Source organism: Globicephala melas, chromosome 3 (assembly GCF_963455315.2).
Source record: "Globicephala melas chromosome 3, mGloMel1.2, whole genome shotgun sequence".
NCBI classification, from domain to species: domain Eukaryota; kingdom Metazoa; phylum Chordata; class Mammalia; order Artiodactyla; family Delphinidae; genus Globicephala; species Globicephala melas.
Genome location: NC_083316.1, coordinates 166377857 through 166399366, shown reverse-complemented (window position 1 = coordinate 166399366; position 21510 = coordinate 166377857). Strand labels below are relative to the sequence as shown.

The window sequence follows — 21510 nt, the reverse complement described above, 5'->3', positions numbered from 1 at the left end:
ACAACAAAAAAACCAACACAACACAAAGCTTGTAATTTCCAATCACCGTCATCAGGCTTTTACAACATCTATAAAGAACAAACATCTGCTTCAAAAGTCTACGGGGAGAGAGAGAGAGAGACGGCACCCGGCAGACACGGGGAGGTTTTGTTATCATTTATTTGTGAAGTTAAAAACGAGCGATAAAAAGTAAAAACTGCCATACAATTTTTTGTTTGTTTTGTTCTCAACTGTTTTCAGTTTCAATGTCCTCTTGAACCGATGAAACACGACAGACCAGTCCTGGGGGTGGGGGGCGGGAGGGGTGGGCGGCGGGGGAGCTGGGCTGGGGTGGAAGGAAGAGCAAGAGGAGGAGCAGAGAGGCTGAGTGTGGGGCTGCCTGACGCGGGGCGGGGTTCCTGCAATACCAATACCTGGTCCATGGAATGTTCCAACTCTAACTAAAAAAAAGAAATAGCAAGAGTGACTTTTTTTTCCTTTTTAAAAGTTTATTTTAAAAACATGAAGAGGGCCAAGGGTGGTAGTAGGGAGTGAATGAATTGCTTTCTCCTGAAAGAGGCAGTGTCAGGAACGCTGGGGTGGGGCGGGGGGGGGGATGATAGAGATTTTTTAATATATATATATATAATTTTATAGGTTTTGTTTTGCTTTTTAATTTTTAATTTTTTTTTTTTTTTTTTTTTTTGCAGAGATTTAGTTCTCGCTATCTTCTATGGCTGGCTCAACATGAAAGATCCCAATTTTGAAAGAAAAAAAGCATGTGAGACACACAGAATGAGCGAGAGAGCGAGAGAGCGAGAGCCCGGCACCGCCTGTGCTGCAACCTCCAAGCCACTCACAGCGAGGGCTCCCCAAGCACACCCCCTTGGCAGCCATCGCTCTCTCGACAAACAAACGGAAGAAAAACAAACAAAAAGCCCCCAAACAGAACAAAATGGAAAAAAAATAATAATAGATTTTCACAGATGAAGAAGTTCACATTCATTCGATTCATTGAGCCTGCGGAGAGGGAAGAGATAGGAATTGGTCACTACAGGAGGGGAGGCGGGAGACTGGGGGACGGGGGCGAGGAGGGGGCCAGGAAGCCCCTCTCCCGAGCCTGTGGCGAGCGCAGGCCGAAGGATGTGTCTGTAGCTGTCTAGTCAGTGCTCCGGGGCTCGGCTGAAGTCAGACTGGCTCCCTGATGGAGGAGAGAGTGACACAAAGGAAGAAGAAGCAGGGAGAGAGGGAGGGAGGGGGAGAGAGAGGGAGGGAGAGGGAGGGAGGAGGGGGGGGAGAGAGAGAGAGAGAGAGAAAAAGAGAGAGAGAGAGAGAGAGAGAAAGAGAGAGAGAGAGAGAGGGAGGGCGGGAGAGAAGCGCTCAGGGCTGGGAGCGAGGGAGGGGAGGGGAGGGGGGAGGGGCCCTGTCTTCAGGAAGGAGGGCTGGCGGCCCGGCGCATCACAACATGACAGTCAGAGATCACGGTGTCCCCACAACACCCCTGTGAGGTAGGTTGGAAGGTGGCAGCGATCGTCATGCCCACTTCACAGACAAGACCAGGACACAAGGCAGGCACGGGAGCAGAGAGGCCGAGCCTGGGCGGAGCGGGAGGGCCCAGGCCCCTCGGCACCTCCCCACAGCCCACGGGAGGAGCCACAGGAGGAGCCACGGCCAGGCCACGGCCGAGCCGCACGGGGCCGCTTGCAGTACACACAGTCACTTGGACACGCGGGGAGAGATCGTGGTTTCAAAAATAAAAGAATCAAAAGAACAAAAACCATGAAAGTAATGCAGAGCGGGGAAAAAATATCCGTTTTCTTCCCAAGTGGCCAGATTTTGAGTGAGTTAGCAGCCAGGATGGCGACCAGCATCTGAGCGGACGGCCTGCCCCCCACCCCCAGGACTACCCACCAGTTCAACAGTTCCTCCTTTTATTTGTTTCGCGCGGTCTCCCCCAGCATCATGACAGCGTTACACAGGAACAAGCGGGCCGGCGGAGGGAGGCCTCTTCGTTTAACCTCTGGACCCAGCACACACTTCCCCCGGCGCGTGGGGACTCCCGGAGACCTCTGGCCACGCGGCCCCCGCTGCAGGCATCAAGGACACACCCCGCAGGGGAAGGGATTTCCGGCGCTACCCACTAAGGCAGGATGGACGGTAGCCGGGGGTTGGAAGGAGAAAGGAGGAGGAGGAGGGTGGCAATTCCCACTTGCCTGCTGCTGTCCCTGCTGTGTGGGTGGAGGCTGGGGGCCGCCAGGACCTGGAGTCTGTCCGTAGTAAGCGGCTTGCTGTCTGTAATATTCGGCCCAGGCGGCACTGTAGTCTGGCTGGGAGCCTGGGGGTGCTCCTGGACCCCCTCCCGTGGCCACTTGAGCTGTGGAGGGGCAGAGGGCGGGTGAGTGTGGCCGGCACGAGGGCGAGCCCGGTCCTGCCCCCCGCGGCCCCGCCGGCTCACCCTGCTTCTTGTAGTACTCCTCCCAGGCCTTCGTGTAGTCCTGCTGCGGGGGCGCGCCGGGCTGCTGGGGCTGCTGGCCTGTGGACACAGGCTCCGAGGTCAGAGCCCAGCCTGGGGACACGGCCACCCACCCGCCCACCGCTCGCTGGCTGACCCAAGCCCCCGCCGTGGCCCAGGCACTCACCGATCTTCTTGTAGTACTCCTCCCAGGCCTTAGTGTAGTCCGACTGGCCGGCAGGTGGAGGCTGAGGGGGCTCGCCCTGGGTGGGCGGGGCCGCGGGGGCCGGTGCTGGGCCTGGCACGGGGCCTGGGGGCTGCTGGTAGTAGTGTGAGTAGTAGGCGGCCCAGGCGGCGTTGGGGTCTGCAGCGGCAGCTGCGGCTTTATCTGCGGGAGGAGGACGTGTGGGCTGAGCGGTGGCCCAGAAAGCTGGCCCCTCTCCGCCTGCCCGGGTCAGGTCCTTCCACTTACTCGGGTCGTGAGGAGCAGGCGGCTGCCACTGAGGGTAGGTATTGCCCCAGCCCTGGGGTGGGTACTGGTGAGGAGGGGGGCCTCCAGCACTGCAGGACGAGAATGGGGAACACGTGAGCCAGGTTGCTCCTGGGTCCCCACAGAGGATGGCCACAGCTTGGACGGGGACCCAGAGCACCCCTTGAGTGGCGCTGCGGGTTCCTGGCCCAGGGAAGGGCATGAGATGACCGATGCAAACGCCACAGGCTGTGCTGACTCAAGGAAGTGCAAGTCCCCGAGCGCACCATGCATGGATATACACGTGGGTGGAGACCAGGGGCAACACCTGTGGCATCTTTTAAGAATGTGTCTGTAAACAGGGGGCCAGCAGGGATCATGTCTGGGGCCAAACGCTCAGCACTTCCACGAGGCGGGGCTGGCCATCTCAGCGGAGGGAACGGACACAGGGTCTTCCAGTCTCCCTGCCAGCACAGCCCTACCCCACCCCAAACCCCAGGGAGCCGGCAGGGATACTCACTGAGGGGGAGCCCCGGGTGGCCCCTGATTGAAGGGCCCGGGGTTGAAGGGTCCCATGGGGCCGGCAGGGCCTGGGCCCCCGGGGCCTGGTCCCACTGGGCAGAGGGGACCCTGGAGGAAAGAGAATCGGACAAGTCAGTGGAGGGGGAGAAGGAGCCGGGCCCAGGCTCCCAGAGCCCCTCCCCAGCCCACCTCGATCTTCTCCTCGATGAGCTGCTTGGCGTGGTCGATCTGCTGGGGCGAGCCCCGGATGATGAACAATTTGAAGTTGGGGTCCCCGTTGGGTGGCAGCTGCCGGGAGATCTCTACAAAGGCGCCCGTCTGCTGGTTTATGGCTTTCACGTTCTCGCCACCTGCGGGAGCCACAGGCCATGAAGGGAGGGTGGGAGGAGAGCGGGGGAGGGATGGGGCCCGTGGAAGGGCTCCTCACCTCGGCCGATGACCAGCCCACACTTGTGAGTGGGAATGGAGAAGGTCATCTCCCCACCGGGAGGGCCCCAGTTGCCTTGGCCTCTTCCTCGACCTCGGCCCCCTGGGGGCATGCCAGGACCCCCTGGAGGGCCCGGGGGACCACTCTGCAGGGGAGGGAGGAGATGGAGGATTAACACAGGAATCCAGCCTGGCCCCTCTGTCCCCACCAGCCCTTCTCAGCACAGCCGACGCCACCCACCCTGAGGCTCTGGAGGAGATCATTGATGATCCTCGCGGCGTGCTCACACCGGTCTGGGGGCCCCATTATGTGAGCTATCTTCTCAGGACCCGTCCCATCATCTGAGGCAGCACCCAGAGAACAGAAACGCAATTATGAGAGAAGCACAACTCCAAACCCCCGTAACACCGCCTCTTCAGGGCAGAAGCTGGGCCAGGCTAGGTGTCTGAAATATCTCAGCCTCAAAGTGCTGCTCGCCGCCCTCCACGTATTCAGGGGCCGAGAAAGGCCGGCGGGCCCACGTTGCCAGAGAAGGAAACCAACCAGCTAAGGCAGGGTGGTGGATGAGGCTTCTTTCTGCATCGGGTATCCCCCAGAACTAACGGATGCACTTGACAGAACTCAGAACTGACAACATATCTCTCAAAAGCACAGAGGAGTCCCTCCTCCCCACAGACCAGCCACTCAGACACCCTCACTGCGGTTGGCAGGAGCCCAGAGCCGGGCCGTGCAAGCTAACCCAGCCCAGGGGCCCCGGGGGCTTGGTCAGGAGAGCCCTCGGGCGGGGGAGAGGAAAGAGAGTTTGAAAGGAGAGAAAAACACACTCCCCCCTTCGACTTGGAAAGCCTGCCTGTCACCCACTTTCTCACGTGGCTGTCCCACCGTGGGGGGGAGGTGATGAGGCATGTCCTGCTGGTCTAGGAGTAATGAGGCACCGCAGAGGCTCAACAGGCTAACCCTGGTGCCAAGCTGCCCTCAGTGGACCCCAAGAGTGCTCCTCAGCGGACAGACCTGGTCAACATGTCCACATGCCCAGCGGACGCCCGGCTGGCCCCTGACCTTGTTTAAACTGTATCCGAACACCCGCGTCATTCTGGATCTTCTTGATCATCTCTCCACTCCGGCCGATGACCACCCCCACAGAATGCCTGGGCACTGGCACCTGAGGGTGGGTGGGACGCAGGAGAGTCAGCTGGGCTCTGTCCCCAGCCTGCGGCCCTCTGCTGCCCAACACCCCCCACCCCCTGCCCACCCTGGCACTCCATCCACCTGGGGAAGCCTGCACTCACATCGATGCCCCCGCCGATCCGGGATCCATACTCGTTCCGGTCCCCGAAGCCACCCTGGTCACGCTCCCGAAGGATGTCCATCACCATCTCACAGGCTTGCTGCAAACACACGAAGCACAGCGCTCACATAAGCACCGCCGCCCCACCGCGTGCCCAGGGGTCACGGGCCTAAGCTAAGGACCAGCGCACGTGTGCCGAGCTCTTTATCCGCCGCCCTAAGAGACACATGTGGTGAGCACCCCCATCTTCTGGAGTTTAGGCCACCTGCTCACGTACAAACGGCCAGGAGGCAGAGTTCAGCAGAGAACAAGTCCTGGGCTGACTTCAAAGCCAGCGCTCTCGAAAACCTCTCCACTTGCATATGAATCTCCAGCTCACCTGCCTGCCCTCTCTCTGCCCCAGAACCCCTCGCCAGCCCCCAGGGTGCGCTCACCTGTACTTTGTAAGGGTCTCCAATGATCCGGAGCGGTTTGTCCACGTTTGTGTTCTGGGATCCATCTTGGATCAAAATCATCTTCACTCCAGCCCGTTCCTTTACAGCCAAGGTTGAGAGTCAGTGCTGAGCTCTCAAAGGACTTTCTGGGGCATGTGGGGGGCCAGGTGTGATAAAAAAGGATGAAGGACCCTGGCAAAGCGGCTGGGGGCAGTGGTGTGCAGACGCACAGCCCCAGGGAGGAAACTTTCTTGGGAGGGGAGGGGCCCACTCCCTTACCTGCAGCTGCTTAATCGTCTCTCCACCTTTGCCGATAACCAGGCCGGCCTTCCCCGCAGGGATCATGATCTCCTGCACTGTGCCGTTCTGGCCCCCGTTGGCGTTGTCGTGGAACTGTCCTGGGGGGCCCCCACGACCCCGAGAGACGATGTCATCCAGCATCATCTTTGCTTTCCTGGGAAGGGGAAGAATGGGTATCATCACCTGAGAGAGGACTGGCCTGGAAGCTCCACCCACGTCCCAGGGAAGGCGATTCCAACCCACATGGTCTGACAGATGACAAATGGTCCTGTCCTCGGGGGTGGGGCTATTCAGGCCCAGGTTCCCCAGATCTCAGGATTCATGGGAATCATAGTGTCAGGACAGCCCCCTGGAGAGGGCAAGGCTTGAGACATGGTGTGGGAGTCACCCTCAACTTCAAAGGGATCCAGAGGGCTTCTGCCACTCTCCTCGTCAGTGGCAGGCCCAGCCAGGGACTTACTGCACAGACTCTGGGGCTCCTGTCAAGGACACGCTGCGCTCGGGTAGGCCACCGCTGTCTGGAGAGAAAAGAAGACAGGGTCAATGCCTTCTTGGGTCTGCAGACACCAAGAGGACTTTCCATGGAGATGAGGAGACCTCCAGAACAATCAGTGGCTACTTCTGCCACCGTGCGGTGGCCTGACAGATCAATTTACCTCCCCAAACACTTGGGAGGCTGCTCTACACGAGGCCAAGGTCAGGAAACTTACAATCCAGTAAGGGAGGCAAAACTTTTAGAAAAAAAATGAGATGGAAAGCAAGGCAGATTCCAGAAAGTCCCAAACCTGGGCCCTGTCCATCACCACTGATGACGAGCAGCTTCCAGTCAATGAAGGGCACGGGTTAGGCAGGGCGAGCCCTCAGAAAGCCCTGCAAAGCAGGCACTTGCCAAGGAGCTGGCAGAACTGGACTTGAACCCAGGCCTGACCTCAGCTCTTCTTCCTAATGAGCTCCCCTGCCTCACACATTCCCGCCTGTTTTCCACCAGGTGTTTAGCTCAGGTGGCAACATGGTCAGAGCAGGGTCTGGGGTGCAGCTCCCTGCACTGCATTCCAGCCCTCCCCACTCACCAGAAAACTGAAGAGAATAAGAGTTGCAGCTACACCTTGAGGCGCCAGAGCCTAGCACATAAAACGTGCTCAATGAACACCAGCCCGTTTCACCTCTATCCAATCACGGCAGTCAGAGGATTATGACAGAAAGCCCAAGAGCGCCCCCCCTCCCCCGCCCACACCCCAGCCCCGCTCAGCTCAGCTCACCCCAGCCCAGCGCCTGTCCTGGCCCAGATCTGGCTTCCCATACCTGGAGAGATCTGCACTTTGCAGCCCGAATCCTGCTGGATTTTGTTAATCTGTTCGCCTCCTCTGCCAATGACTAGGTGGAGAAAAAGCAGAGATTGAGGCGGGGAGCCTGGCGCTGAGAAGACTGTGTGGAGGGGGTCCCGGTCCCGCTGATGTTCGGGGGGTGAGGGTGGGGGGGTGGAGCAGCCAACTTGAGAGCTCCGCCGTCCCCCCGGCCAGAGAGGATGGGGACAGAGAGAGCATGAAATGGGCTCTTTCAGACCAGAGGTTCCCGGGCTGCTGGGGGCGCCTGGGAGACTGTCCCAGAGACAGGGGGATAACGGGCATCCCTGATCACGGCTGACCCACACTCACTTAGTCCCACCATGCCATCTGGGACTCTGTACTCTTCTGTCATTGAAGTCCTGCAAAGAGAGATGACGAGAGTCAGCCTCAAGTAGGAGCGAAGTAGGGGGGATGGAAGAGCCAGAGGGCCTCCTGGAGAAAGACCCCCAAAGCCACAGGCCCTGCCTTATATGACATGGGGACCAAGCCCCCACAGGCCCGAGCAGAGTCTGACAATGGCTTGGGGGCTCCCTCGGCCCACAGAAGATCACCCAACCTCTCGGGGCCTCAGTTCCCCTTCTGGGCCACAAGAGGCTTGGTCTGGGGTGGCGTGAACCCCTGGGCCAGTGCCGCTCCACCGACTCAGGGCAAGGAGGAGAACTTGGGCCACTTTCACAAGAAATCTGATGGTGTCATCTGATGTCTATAGATTTTAAATAAAAAAAAAAAAACTGGTTTTGTATCTTTTTCATTTCATTCCCCTAGTAAGTTGTTTTTAATGCATTTCACAAAACTTCAACCAATTGAAAAAAAAAAAAAAGAACAACAGGGTCCTTCACAAAGGATTCTACGTCAGATTCACAGAGGTCATTCTGGGGCAAAAAGGTAAGAAAGACCCTCCTCCCACCCCAACCCCCCAGCTCCTCCAGCTCTCAGGGAACAAGAAATCTACGGAAGACAGACGAGAAGGCCAAGGTCAGTCCCCAGCCTTTTCTAGGAGGAAGGAGAGCTGTGCTTCTGACTGTCCCCACTCCAAACAAAGGAAGCAAGAGGATGCAGAGATCCCCCTTCCTCGTTATAGCTAACAGCCACAGCCCTGTGCTCTCTACAGCCCCAGAGACAGTAAGTACAAGGGACAAATGAAGCTCCTTCTGCTTTTCATTCCTTTCCCTGGTCGACCAGCAAGGGAGACAAAGCCCTAAATGATGTGGCCTCAGACAGAGCCCTCCCTCAAGTCAGTACAAAAGGCCAGGGATAGCGAGGAAAGAAATGACATGTTCTCCAAATCACAACTTACCTGGGGGGAGGATGGATGGGTCCGAGCTGAGAACTGATGGCTGCAGAGAGAAAATCCAAAGGAAAGATTGGCCTGGCTCCTCTTTGGGACCCCAAACACTGCCGGCCCCAGGCATTCCTGCCTGCACAAGGGGCAACTAGCACTTATCACAGTGCTTCCGAGCCCTCCCGAGTGAAAGCAATGGAGCCCGCCTCAAAACCACACACACTCTGAGGTTTCTGCCTCAATTCCCAGGCTCTGGGTTCTCTAAAGCTCGTGGACCCCACGAAACACCACGAAACACCAAGAGCCTCCATGAAGGAGAGGTGTTGTCTGCTCAGTACTTCCAGCTCCCCAATGCTAGAAACCTAAAATCCAGAAGCTGCCCTCTGCCTGTGTCACCCAGTGGACTTACAGTCTCCCTGGGAAGCCAGTTTCTTGCTCTCCGGTTGGTCTGTGAAAAGAAGAGGATGTCAGATGCACCACCCACCCACCCACCCACAGCTGCCTCAAATCTGATGCTGGTGCCGCATGTCCTGGCAGACAATCGTCCTGTCCCCCAGCCCCCACGGCAGAGCCAGGACAGGGGAGTAGCGGAGATGAACCCCTGAGGGAGGCCAGACTTCATCAATCCCCCGCCCTGGCACTCAGGGATAAGAAGCTCTTTGTAACAGGGGGAAAATTACGGTGGCACCCGAGTCCTTCCGGCTTAGGACCAAACCTGCCTTGGGGAAGTCAGGCTGATCACTGACTTGATACTCTGGGCTGCTCTGGATCACACTGCACGCCCCGGGGCCAGCCACACTGCACTGATGTGGGGCCTCGAGAGAACTGCCAACACCTCCCTAGCTTGGCAGGAGGGGAGGAACAGTCTTGAGAACTCACAACTTGGACCTGGTCACAATCAATCTGCCCTCCACTCAGCCACCTGATACCTCAGGATAGCAGCGCGAACAAAAAGAGACAACAAAGCTGGGATCGCTGAGGTTTTAAAAGACCAAAATGGCAGCGGGCTCCCCCCACTTTGAACCACATTCAAACAAAGGCACCTCACTCTCTCCCCACTGCCCCTCCAGCAGGTAGTTACCTCCATCTTCTAACTGTCTCTTTTGGCCTCCAAAACCAAAATCAGGAGTGCTGTTATTCACTGTTGTAGCGGCATCACCTCCTATTTTGGCTGCGATCTAGAAATAAAGTTGTAAGCAGAGAAAAATTACCACCCAAAACCTCCCTCCGTGGTGCTTAGATCGACTTCTCTGGTTCATTAAACCCAACAGGTCTTGCTGTCTGGCCTGGGAGTGACTTCCCCCAGATTTTGGTAAGAGCCTGTGGGTTAAGACCTTCTAGAAAAAGTTTTTACCCAAGGCCTCAGAGTTTAAGAGTTATTCAGGAATTTCAAAACTCCTTTTTCTCTATGAGATTTGTGCCTAAACTGTTCGTGGCCAGAGTGTAATCCACACTGACTTGTTCTAGGGGTGAAAGGAACAGAAGTTCAGGTGCCAGGGAAGGTCCTCAGGGCCCCTCCTCCAGGGAGAGCTTTCAGACATTCACTTGCCCAAGCTCCTGGTCCTCTGGGATGCTGAAGAGCACAATTTTCCTTTATCTCCCTCACCCTCATAATCTTTGCATTTGTTCAACAAATCTTAGGAAAGTTTTTGTTTCAAGGCATCTGAACCCCTCATTTTGACCAAAACAGACCTTTCTCGGAACACGTTACATTTTAGACACACGAACAGCAACATCAAGTAAACTCCAACCCAACAAATTTAAGACCAGAGTCGGCTGACAGAATTATTACAAATTTTCCAAAGAAACACAGCCGTGAGCTGAGGACCTATCTTTTCATCTCTAATACTTTAATAAAAACAAAACAAAAAAAACACTTTGAGCCAAAGCTCTTGGGATGCCTAGATGAGGCCTTATCCCACCCCAAATGACAGCACCAACTCCCCTTGTTATAGTTGCTGCTCTATCAAGACAGTTTGGGGACAACCAGATCAAATGCAGCTTAGAACCCTATCCCACCCCAGGGGTGAAAGCCACAGACAACGCTGGGAGGAGAAGAGGGCATTCCCCTAACAGGACCTCCCACTGTGTCCTGGAGGTTTGGGGACAATCCTGAGTGAGAAAGCACTCAATGGCCTGAGCCCGGTCAGCTTCCTTTTGAAAGAGCAACAAAGTCCTCACTTTCTATGGGCCTCCTCCCCTCAGGCCATGGGGAGGCTGGAGCCGGGGAGGTCACACACCAGCATGTGACACCTCCATGGAGTCATCATGCCCCAAAACACAGTGGTGGGACCCTTCCCTTCTCTCCCCAAAAGAGACAGACCACGCTTTCAAGTCACCAGAAGCATCAAAAAGTGCCAGTCCCTAGGCCAACCCTCCCCATTTCAACTAAGTGCTTGGCCACTGCCTGGCAGCCAAAGGGTCCCCTTTCCACTTTCCAGGCTCAAGAGGACTTTTCTCCCCCCCCCACCCCGAAGTCCCTCCTTCCTAGGGAGCAAGCAGAAATGGGACCGGGGTGGGGGCAAACAGTGCTTTTTGCCCTGATGGGGAAGTGGGGGCACACAAGACCTCCCTGGGAAGGCGAGCCCCCTGCTTCCAGGAGTGGAGGATGTCCTAACGGGGGAGGGAAGTCCCCAAAGTGAGTCCCCGCGCTCCAGGTACCCTGCACACCCAGGGGACGCTCTTGGGTGAACCCCGGACGACCCTTCCCCCGGCAGGGGGTCACCCCCGGAGGGGGCCCCACTCCAGGTGTCTGGGGAGGCCCAGGCCCCCGCCCACCGCCCCACGTGACCCCGCGGCGGCCCCGCCCCCCCCGCGACCCCGCGCGCGCACGTGACCCCGCCCCCTCCCCCGCCCGCGCGCGCGCCCCTCAGGCCCGCGGCCTCCTCACCTGGCGGGCCCGCTGCACTGCGTCTGCGAAGGCGTCCTTGCGGATTCCCGGGCCACCCCCGCCGGGCGGCTGCGAGGGGCCCCCGGCTGACCCTCCGCCCGGGCCGCCGCCGCCTGGACCGCCGCCGCCCCGGTCCCCCGCGCCCGGCGGGCCCGGCGGCGGGCCTCCCCCGGCACCCCCGGCTCCTCCGGAGCCCCCGCCCCCACCGGCGGGTGGCGGCGGCCCGGGCGGGGGTCCTCCCGTGCTGTAGTCCGACATGGCGCGGCGGGGCCGGGCCTGGCGCGGAGGCTGAAGCTGAGGAGGCGGCGGCGGCGGCAGCGGCTCAACGCGGGAACAAGGCCTCGCTCCACACGGCCGCGGAGCACTCTGGGAACCCAGCGGCTGGAAAGACGACGAGGGGGGAGAGGGACGCCCCCTCCCGACACCGGCTTGACGGACGGCGCCGCCGGGCCAATGGAAGGCGGCTGCTGCTCCCGGGACGCCAATCACGGGCTCTGGAGGCGAGCGGCCAATCGGAGTGCCGCGAGGGGCAGTGGGCGGGAGGCGCCGCGAGATCGACAGCTTTCCGAGGCAGTGGGCTGCGGGCTGCTGGCGCTGGGAGGGCAAATCGAGGAGATCCGAGAAGACCCGAGGCCCAATGAAGCGGGAGTTCCAGAATCGGTGGGCGGCTTCAGAACCGGATTGATGGCTCGGAAGAGTCAAGTGGACAGGAAGGAGGGATCTGGCGAAAGGCTTCTTTGAACGGCTGGGCGGGCATCCGGCGAGATAGTCGTCTACGCAAGCCAATGAGTACACATGGAAGGAGGTTTTTATAGAGATTGGCAATCAACGTATCCAGTCTCTGACGAGATCTGTGTGACGCGCTTGCGTTTGGACTGAATTACTTTCGCTCTTAACCAGAATCCTTTTCTAGTCCTGTCTTCTAAGCCAATGGTTGAGTGGCGGGGGCGGGCGCAAGGTGACTGACACCTCCCCGGACAAATGGCAATGAAGGAAATAAAGGTGCTTCGTTTTGGTGGGAGCCAGTGGAAGCGCAGCTGCATTGGGGCGGAGCCGGCCACCAGACGGCGGGAGGGGATTAGCCGTAGCCGGAGTGAATGGCAGGCGACGTGGGCATTGGCGACCGGCTGCCGGAATTCAGGCCTGACGTCTGGGTTAGCGCCCCAGGAACCTGGCTGGGTAGGCCATGCACGTGGCCTGCTTGAGGCCTTGGAGACGGGTGCTTCCGGGGGTGGGGTGGCCCCAAAGCAGGAGGAAATCGAGGGATCCACTGTACCCCCTCTCTTCTCTCCACCCAGGGATCTAGAGCCCCCACTTCTCTTCCAGCACTCACGGAACCAGCTCTCCTCCCGAACTCAAGGGTCTAGGGCCTTTGGTTTCCTCCCAGGACCGAGGGATCCCAGCCTCTTAATTCCACACCCCACATCCGCTTCACATAAGGTCTTTGGATCCGAGCTCCAAGCTCTGATCCTAGGCCCTCATTTTCTCTCCTAGACCTAGGCTTCTTCCAGGCTTCCAATTCCCATTCAGGACTGAGGGGCTCAAGGTACCCATCCCTGCTCCAGGACCCAGGGATCCAGATACCCAGCTCCTTCTTAGACCCAGGGTATTCCAGGTTCCCAGCTTACCCACTGGACCCAGGTATACCGGGTCCCCAGCTCTTATCCTAGACCCAGGATTCCAGGTCCCTAGCTCACTTCCTGGAACCAAGGATTCCAGGTCCCTAGCTTTCTTGCTGGACCCAGGGAGTCCTAGTTCTGTCCTAGACCCAGAGATTCCAGATAACCAGCTCCTCTCTTGGACCCAGGTATAACAGATCCCCAGTTGCCCTCCTGGACCCGGGTATCCCAGACACGTCCAGCAGAAATCATCACTTTATTCCTGGTTGTCTCCACATTCACCCTTTTGCCCTGGAACAAGGACAAGTCACAGCGAGTCAGACTGGAGTCCAATCTAGTCCCAGGCTGCACCCTGGAGAGGAGGCTCCAGGAATCTTTTTTTTTAAGTTATTTATTTAATTTATTATTATTTTTGGCTGCGTTGGGTCTTTGTTGCTGCACACAGGCTTTCTCTAGTTGCAGTGAGCGGGGGCTACTCTTCGTTGTGGTGCACGGGCTTCTCATTGCGGTGGCTTCTCTTGTTGCAGAGCACGGGCTCTAGGCACGCGGGCTTCAGTAGGTGGCACACGGGCTCAGTAGTTGTGACTCGCGGGTTCTAGAGCACAGGCTCAGTAGTTGTGGCACATGGGCTTAGTTGCTCCATGGCATGTGGGATCTTCCTGGACCAGGGATTGAACCCATGTCCCCTGCACTGGCAGGTGGATTCTTAAACTCTGAGCCACCAGGCAAGTCCCTCCAGGAATCTTCTGACCCAGACCCCCAGCCTGCTTCTGACAAAAACCACCCTGGGTCCCAAGCCTGGAGGGGTTCTTTGGGGCCAGGGGACACTGGATCCTCCTGTCCATTTCTGTCCAGGGTATGCCTAGTTCACTGCTTAAACGCCCAGGGTCTTCTTCATGGCTTCATACACCACGTAGCTGATGCCACCTGCTGGCAACACCTTCAGTAACGTGGGGGGTCATACCTCGGTACAGGTATGCTGGGCCAGGATCTGCCGGAAGACTCCACACATGGTGAGGTTCGAACCCTCCACGGTGTCTGCGGGGACAGAGGCAAACTCAGAGCCTGGGCCAGAGATGACTGGGCATTCTGGAGGGGGGCGCGGTCTGGAGAGTTGGGGGGGTCAGTGAAGCCAGGAGCAAGGGGTCTGGGTGTCAGTTGGAAAGAAGTTTGGAAGGCTTTTAGAGGAAATTGGTCAGTTTGGGGAGAGTGAGGGGCAGGAATTTTCAGGATTGTTGTAGGGAACATCTTAGAAAACATTCCAATTTCTAAGATCTGCTAGAGATTTGGGGGTTGTGCTAAGGGATAGTTTGGGGACATTTTCAAGATCAGGGTGCTGGGCTAAGGACCTGTTTGGATGTTTGAGGATTTGTCTAGGGGTTTGAGAGCCCCTTTGGGGGGTGGTCACATTTGGGGAGTTCCCAGGATAGTGCAGCAGGTGGTTATGAGTTTGGGGATGTCTCAGAGTCAGATTTGGCAAATTTAGAAACGGTTTGACTTCTGGAGTCAATTGAGGGCTGGGTCCGATGTGGAGAAGTTGGGAGGTCGTTTGGGGAGTACATGTCTTGAGGTCAGTATGGGGGCCTGAGTCAGATTCAAGGAGGTTTGTGGGAGTCATTTGGGAGCTGGATGTTCGGTTTTGTTTTGTTTTGTTTTGTTTTTGCGGTACGCGGGCCTCTCGCTGCTGTGGCCTCTCCCGCCGCAGAGCACAGGCTCCGGACGCGCAGGCTCAGCGGCCATGGCCCACGGGCCCAGCCGCTCCGCAGCATGTGGGATCTTCCCAGACCGGGGCACGAACACGTGTCCCCTGCATCGGCAGGCGGACTCCCAAGCACTGCGCCACCAGGGAAGCCCTGGATTTTCGTTTTAGTGATGTGCAGGGTTAATTGAAGGGCTGAGATCAGATTTGGGGGTGAGTGTAAGTTTTGGTAGATTCAGGGGTCAGCAGAGGTGGCCAGGATCAGATATGGAGAGTTTAGGAGTCAGTTTGGGGCGGGGATGAGAAAGTTCAGAGAGCAGAGGCAAGGTGGGGAGGGGCATGCGAGGTCGCCTCTAGGGCCAGGCTGACCTTGGGCTTGCATCCTGGTGCGCACCGAAGTCAGTGGGTAACTGGCCATCTGGCCACAAGTTGTGGACAGTGTCATGGACGACAGACTGACCAGGCCACTGGGGTCCTCCATGTCCCTGCCTGATTTCAGCCAGAGGCACCTGAGCATCTACAAGAGAAAAAGGACAGGAGAGGGACTTCCCTGGTGGGCCAGTGGTTAGGACCCCATACTTCCACTGCAGGGGCACGGGTTCGATCCCTGGTCGGGGAACTAAGATCCCACATGCCACATGGCCAAAAAAAAAAAGAAGAAGAAAAGGCCAGGAGGAAGCTCTTTACAGGCCTGGGTTCACGCCGCCCCTGACACCCCCCTCTGCGGGACCCACACCTCGTAGACAGCCAGGTCGGTGCAGGCGTAGGGAATTATGCCAAGCATCAGGTAGCCGCGGTAAAGGACGCGGGTGCCCTCCTGCTCCGTGATATGCCTGGCGCAGTCCAGCAGCCCCCTGTACTGGCCAGTCTGGCACAGGGTCAGCCATGTCTTCAGCACCTGGGGAGGATGAGGAGTGAGGTGACTTGTTTGATCTAATCCTCTCAGTGACCCCCAACCTTGGCCACTGTCCCCATCTACGCAGGAGGAAACTGCTCAGGAACGCACACAGCTGAGTTTCAAACTCAGATGCCTCGGCCTGTATGTGCTCTCAGCCCAAGAGGGTGAGGAAGGGACTTCCCTGGCAGTCCGGTGGTTAAGCTTCCGCACTTCCACCGCAGGGGACGCGGGTTCGATCCCTGGTCGGGGAACTAAGATCCCGCAGGCTGCGTGGTGTGGCCAAAAAATTAAAAAAAAAACAAAAAAAGGGTGAGGGAAGAGATGTGAGCCAGGTGGGGTCTGCCGCAGCTCTGCCCTAACGCCAGCCAACTGTAGTGCCATGCAAGTGTGGACCCCAGGTAGCCAGATCGGCCAATATTCTGAAAGAAGCCAGTTACTGGAATTTTTATGAAGTGCCCCAATATCAAAATATTGGCAGCTCTACAATTGTGCAAAAGACAGCACACCGAGTGTGGTAGGCAAAATTCTAAGGTGGTCCCCAAGATTTCCATCCCCCTGATAGCATCATCTATTTGATGCCCTCCCTCCTGCCCTTGAGCTACTGAAGCCCGCATGCCTAGAGACCTGTGAATGTGATGGGCTGTCACTCCCCTCGGTCAGGTTACACGATATGACAAAGCTGAAGGGATTTTGCAGATGTAATAAAGCCCCTAACCAGTTAAGTTAATCAAGAGAAATCGTCCTGGGTGGGCCTGACCCAATCAGGAGAGCCCTTTAAAAGAGTGTCTATTGCCAGAGACAGAAGGCGGCAGAGAGATTGGAAGCATCAGAAACACTCTTGGGTTGTGTCTTTTCTTTTTTTTTATGCCATGCCACAGCTTGCGGGATCTTAGTTCCAGGGATCAAACCTGGCCCTTGGCAGTGAAAGTGCAGAGTTCTAACCACTGGACCATCAGGGAATTCCCTCAGGTTGGTCTCAAACAAGCAAACTGTTACGGAGAGGATCACATGGCAGGAAACAGTGGGTGGCCTCCAGGAGCTGAGGACCTCGGTCCTACAATCGTAAGAAAATGAACCCCGCCAACAACCAGGGAGTTTCGCAGAGGACCGCAAGCCTCAGATGGGTTCATTGGTAGCCCAATTGACACCTTGATTTCCACCTGATCAAACCCTGAGCAGAGGACCCGATTAGCCAGTGCCCAGACGTGACCCACAGAGACAATGAGATAATAAATCTGTATCATTTTAAGCTACTGAGTGCAGTAATTTCTTATGCAACAATCAAAAACAAAAACGCTTCACAGATGCAAACTATTGTAAACAGAATGGATAAACAGTGAGGTCCTGCTGTATATAGCACAGGGCACTATATTCAACGTCCTGTGATAAACCATAATGGAGAAGAATATATATATAAAAAAGAATGGGGACTTCCTGGTGGCGCAGTGGTTAAGAATCCACCTGCCAATGCAGGGGACACGGGTTCGATCCCTGGTCCAGGAAGATCCCACATGCTGCGGAGCAACTAAGCCCGTGCACCGTAACTACTGAGCCTGCACACCACAACTACTGAAGCCCACATGCCTAGAGCCCATGCTCCGTAACGAGAAGACAGTGAGAAGCCCGTGCACCGCAACAAAGAGTAGCCCCCTCTCGCCGCAACTAGAGAAAGCCCATGCTCAGCAATGAAGACCCAATGAAGACCAGACAAGGGCAAGAATTATGTGGAGAAAACTTTAGAACCATTAAAGGGCAAAAAAGGAGACTTGAACAAATGGAAATGTTCTCGGATATGTAGAACCGATATCATATGGATGGCAATAATCTCTAAACTCAACTATGAATTGAACATCATGCCAGTAAAACACAAATACCAGTAGGTGATTTTGTGTTCTGAATGAGGTGCATTGCTTCTGAAGTTTGAATGGAAAAACTCAACAGAGAATAGCTTGGAAAACTGATAAAGAAGAGAAGGGATGGAAAATAATAAGACATAATATCAAGTCTCAAAAATTAAACACGGGGCTGGGACTTCCCTTGTGGTCCAGTGGTTAAGACTCCACGCTTCCAGTGCCGTGGGTGCGGGTTCAATCCCTGGTCGGGGAACTAAGATCCCACATGCCACGTGGTGCAGCCAAAAAAAGTAAAAATGGTGGGGCAACACTGCACAGACAGGGCTTCCCTGGTGGCACAGTGGTTGAGAGTCCGCCTGCCGATGCAGGGGACGCGGGTTCGTGCCCCGGTCCGGGAGGATCCCACATGTCGCGGAGCGGCTGGGCCCGTGAGCCATGGCCGCTGAGCCTGCGCGTCTGGAGCCTGTGCTCGGCAACGGGAGAGGCCACAACAGTGAGAGGGCTGTGTACCGCAAAAAAAAAAAAAAAAAAAAAAAAAAAAAAAAAAAAAAAAAAAAAAAACCTACATAGACAGTAACATGATCAGTGGTCCCCAAGGACTGGGGGAAGGAGGGAGGGGTTAACAGGTGTAGTACAGAGACTTTCTACAGCCGTGAAATTATTCCGTGTGATGCTATTATGGTGGCTACTTGTCAAAACCCATAGCAAGTACAACATAAAGGGTGAACCCTGATGTCAACTCTGGGCTTTGGTTAATAATAATGTATCAATATTGGCTCATCAGTTGTAACCAAAGTACCACCGAAATGCAAGCTGTTAATGAGAGCGGAAACTGTGTACGTGCGGGAGGTATATGGGAACACTCTGTACTTTCCGCTCAATTTTTCTGTAAACCTAAAACTGTGCTACAAAATAAAGTCTATTCATTAAAAAAAAAATTAAAAGATAGTAGTGCATGAAGAGACCCCAGAGCGACAAGAAGAGAAAGGTCAGAAATAAACCCAAATATATACAAATATAGGTAATTTACCCAATTTAGTAAATTACAGTGGTGGCGTGTTGGGTCATTGCTGGGAGAAAGGAGAGGACCCATTCAGTAAATAGTGTTGAGGTCACCAGGTAGCCATCCGGAATACAAGTTTGATACATATCTTACATGAAGGAGAGGAGGAAGAGGGGGAGGGGGAGGGGAGGGGAAGGAGGAAGCAGCTACCACCTCATCATGTTTCATCTTCTACGGGGCAGATATCCTCTTACCTCCATGGGGTCGATGAGCATCTGGGAAGTGGCCACAGCCAGGGAGCTGGCAAGGAGTCATTCCTGAAAGGGTGGGGACTCATGCACTCCGCAAAAGTAATTCTTACACTGGGACAGGAGAGAGGAAAATGAGAGAATAACTAACCTTCCTTCCTTCCTGAAACTCATCCAGGGGAAGAGGTCTGGGACCCGGAGGATGAACATATGTCTCGGATAAGGATCTGGGCTTTGGGGGTCGTGGGTACAGGAGAGGTGAGGGCTTGAGGGTGGGGCTGGGAAAAGCAGACCATCCCCCCACCTGTTCAAAGACAGAGAACTTGATGGCATACTCCGGGGCGATCTTGAGTACGTTGATACCATTGCCCCTCCATAGCAAGCAGACACCCCCATCCCCACCCCCACCCCGCCTCCTGGACCATGCTCCGTATACCTCCCAGGAAATTCATGAAATTTGTCTTGGAGGAGTAGACCTGGGGATACGGAGGTCCCTGGCCCTCTGAGGAAGCCTCCACCCCATCTCCATCCCCATCCCAGCCTGGAGCTCAACCTCTCCTGTCTCCAGCTGCCCAGCTCCAAACCTACCCCCTCCCATCCCCATTCCTTCTTCAATGCCTTCCTTCACTAGTTGTAGAATTCTCTAAAACGACCCAGACCCAAACCCAACACCTACTCACATTCCCATCTCATCCCTCATCTTCTCCTCCTCTCCAGTCCTATTTTGTCTTCAAAGACCCCATCCCCAGTTCTCTGATCCCCACCCCATCCTTGTCCCTGGTACCATCCTCTCAACTCCAACCCCTGTCCCCACCCCACCCTGGTACCTGTTTCCGGTTACACCCTCACCCCCATCCTGAACTCCATCAGCTCCACTTCCACCCATCCCCATCCCAGCAGCTCCAGCGCCATGTTCCCCATGCACCTGCATGTACACCTTGGCACAGTCCAGAGAGGCCGTGCCCGGGTGAGACACCACCCCAGCCATGGCTCCCGAGAGGAGAAACTTCCACAAGGCTCCCTCATTATCTACCTCCACGATAGCCATGGGGACCATCAGCTGCTCTCCAGTGTCCAGCACCTGCAGGACAGACCCGGCTCCCACCCCCACTCAGCCAGTCTGGAGCTCCTTCCCCAGACACATCTCCAGAACCCCCTCCCAGTCCAAGGCCTACCAGGTCCCCACTGCTTCAAGGTGGCATTCCATCCAGGTCTGCTGGGAGAGGAGCGGGCCATGCAGGGGTGTGGGCAGCATAGCCTTCTCCCCCTGCAGTCCTGGCTGGAAGTTCTGGGAGGCCCATGGTGCCCAAACTCCGCTGCTGTGTTGGGAGATGCTCCAGTTTGCTTTCAGGCACGTGCCCAAACACGTACCCATATACATGGGTACAGCCCAGGTTCAAGGAGGGGGGTGGGTTTGGGTGAGTAAGGACTTGACCCTCTTAAACAGGGTCTGGACTCTCGAGCAAGCCTTCTGACCTTCCTCAGGTTGGGCTTCCATGGCAGCTGGAGGGTCAGGACACTTAGGTTCAAATCCCTGGTGAGAAGTTTGCCCATCCAGCAACCATGTGGGAGGGACGCCTTGTAAATTTGGGTCCCAGGGGATGATGAGGTTACAAAGGCCCTTGTGAGCTCACTGCATATGAGAGGGAGTGAGTGTCTCCCCGCCCACGAAAGGTCCACATCCCAACCCCTCTAAACATGTGAACGTGTTACGTTACATGGCAAGGGGGAGGGGGTGGATTAAATTTGCAGATAGAATTCAGGTTCCTAATCAGCTGATGGGGAGATGGAAAGGTTGTTCTGGATTAACCACAGGGGCTCAAGGTAATCTCACGAGTCCTTCAACAGGGAAGAGGGAGGCAGAACCATCAGTGTTAGAGGGACTGGTTGTGAGAAAGATTCCACTGGCCACTGCTGGCTTTGAGGATGGAGGAGGGGGCCACGAGCCATGGAATGCAGGTGGCCTTTAGAAGCTGGAAAAGACCAGTTAGCAGATTCTCCCCTGGAGCTTCCAGAAGGAGCCAGCCCTGCTGACAGCTAGATTGTAGCCCAGTGAGATCCGTGTCAGGCTTCTGACCTCCACGATAATATTTTAAGCCACCAAGTTTGTGGTACTTCGTTACAACAGCCATAGGAAACTAACAAACTATGTATTGTTGTCATGGCAAGAGGAGGTGGAAGTGGGGGAGAATGGGAAGGCGCTGGAGCTCTGGGAGAGAGAGACACAGTTAGTCCCCGAAGTAAGACAGGCATAGGTTTGGAGTCAGATGGACCTGAGTTTGAATCCTATCTCAGACACTTCTTGCTGTGTGACCTTGGGGTACCTGCTTTTTTTTGTAAAGAATCATCTTCTTTTTTTAAAAAAATTTATTTATCTTTGGCTCCGTTGGGTCTTCGTTGCTGCGCGCGGACTTTCTCTAGTTGCGGGGAGCGGAGGCTACTCTTCGTTGCGGTGCGCGGGCTTCTCATTGCGGCGGCTTCTCTTGTTGCAGAGCACGGGCTCTAGGGCGCGCAGGCTTCAGTAGTTGTGGCTCGCGGGCTCTAGAGCGCAGGCTCAGTAGTTGTGGCGCACGGGCTTAGTTGCTCCGTGGCATGTGGGATCTTCCTGGACCAGGGCTGGAACCCGTGTCCCCCGCATTGGCAGGCGGACTCTTAACCACTGCGCCACCAGGGAAGTCCCGGGGTACCTGCTTTACTTCTCTGAGCTTCAGTTTCCCCAGCTGGAAATTGGAAGTAATGAGTAACTCTACCAAATAGCGTTGTCATAGGATCCAATGAGAGTCTTTGTTGGGAGCATTTCC

The 21510-nt window shown here is 56.1% G+C and overlaps 2 protein-coding genes across 5 annotated transcripts; both read right to left on the bottom strand.

Moving 5' to 3' along the window:
* Positions 1 to 625: 625 nt before the first annotated feature.
* On the bottom strand, positions 626 to 12092 carry KHSRP (KH-type splicing regulatory protein). 4 transcript variants are annotated; one of them, XM_060297266.2, is made up of 20 exons: positions 11630 to 12092; positions 11390 to 11485; positions 9581 to 9677; positions 8909 to 8947; positions 8515 to 8554; positions 7527 to 7576; positions 7174 to 7245; positions 6332 to 6389; positions 5851 to 6025; positions 5572 to 5670; positions 5139 to 5237; positions 4909 to 5011; positions 4090 to 4190; positions 3850 to 3994; positions 3612 to 3772; positions 3421 to 3530; positions 2904 to 2992; positions 2619 to 2819; positions 2435 to 2512; positions 626 to 2353 (listed from the first exon to the last, which is right to left on the bottom strand). In XM_060297266.2, the coding sequence occupies exons 1-20, from the start codon at positions 11645 to 11647 to the stop codon at positions 2076 to 2078; spliced, it is 2109 nt and encodes a 702-aa protein (XP_060153249.1). In that variant the 5' UTR covers positions 11648 to 12092; the 3' UTR covers positions 626 to 2075. The 4 variants fall into 4 exon arrangements, with proteins under 4 accessions (XP_060153249.1, XP_060153248.1, XP_060153247.1 ...); XM_060297265.2 differs by having other exon boundaries at positions 11390 to 11490; positions 11632 to 12092; XM_060297264.2 differs by having other exon boundaries at positions 11390 to 11493; positions 11635 to 12092.
* A 1199-nt stretch (positions 12093 to 13291) lies between these two features.
* On the bottom strand, positions 13292 to 20483 carry SLC25A41 (solute carrier family 25 member 41). The gene is given in 9 exon segments (XM_030879439.2): positions 13292 to 14046; positions 15077 to 15224; positions 15444 to 15605; positions 18716 to 18823; positions 19014 to 19121; positions 19123 to 19185; positions 19635 to 19807; positions 20022 to 20129; positions 20132 to 20483. Coding segments are annotated over 9 exon segments (1110 nt in total). The 5' UTR covers positions 20208 to 20483; the 3' UTR covers positions 13292 to 13882.
* Between the last annotated feature and the right edge of the window lie 1027 nt (positions 20484 to 21510).

Excerpts from the sequence above, each read along its gene's own strand:
- KHSRP (XM_030879438.3), bottom strand. The coding sequence starts at position 11,647 with ATGTCGGACTACAGCACGGGAGGACCCCCGCCCGGGCCGCCGCCACCC. Across the intron at positions 8,948-9,580 it reads GAGACAGTTAGAAGATGGAG|ACCAACCGGAGAGCAAGAAA; the intron begins GTAACTACCTGC and ends TTCTTTTCACAG. Across the intron at positions 6,390-7,173 it reads CAAAGTGCAGATCTCTCCAG|ACAGCGGTGGCCTACCCGAG; the intron begins GTATGGGAAGCC and ends TTTTCTCTCCAG.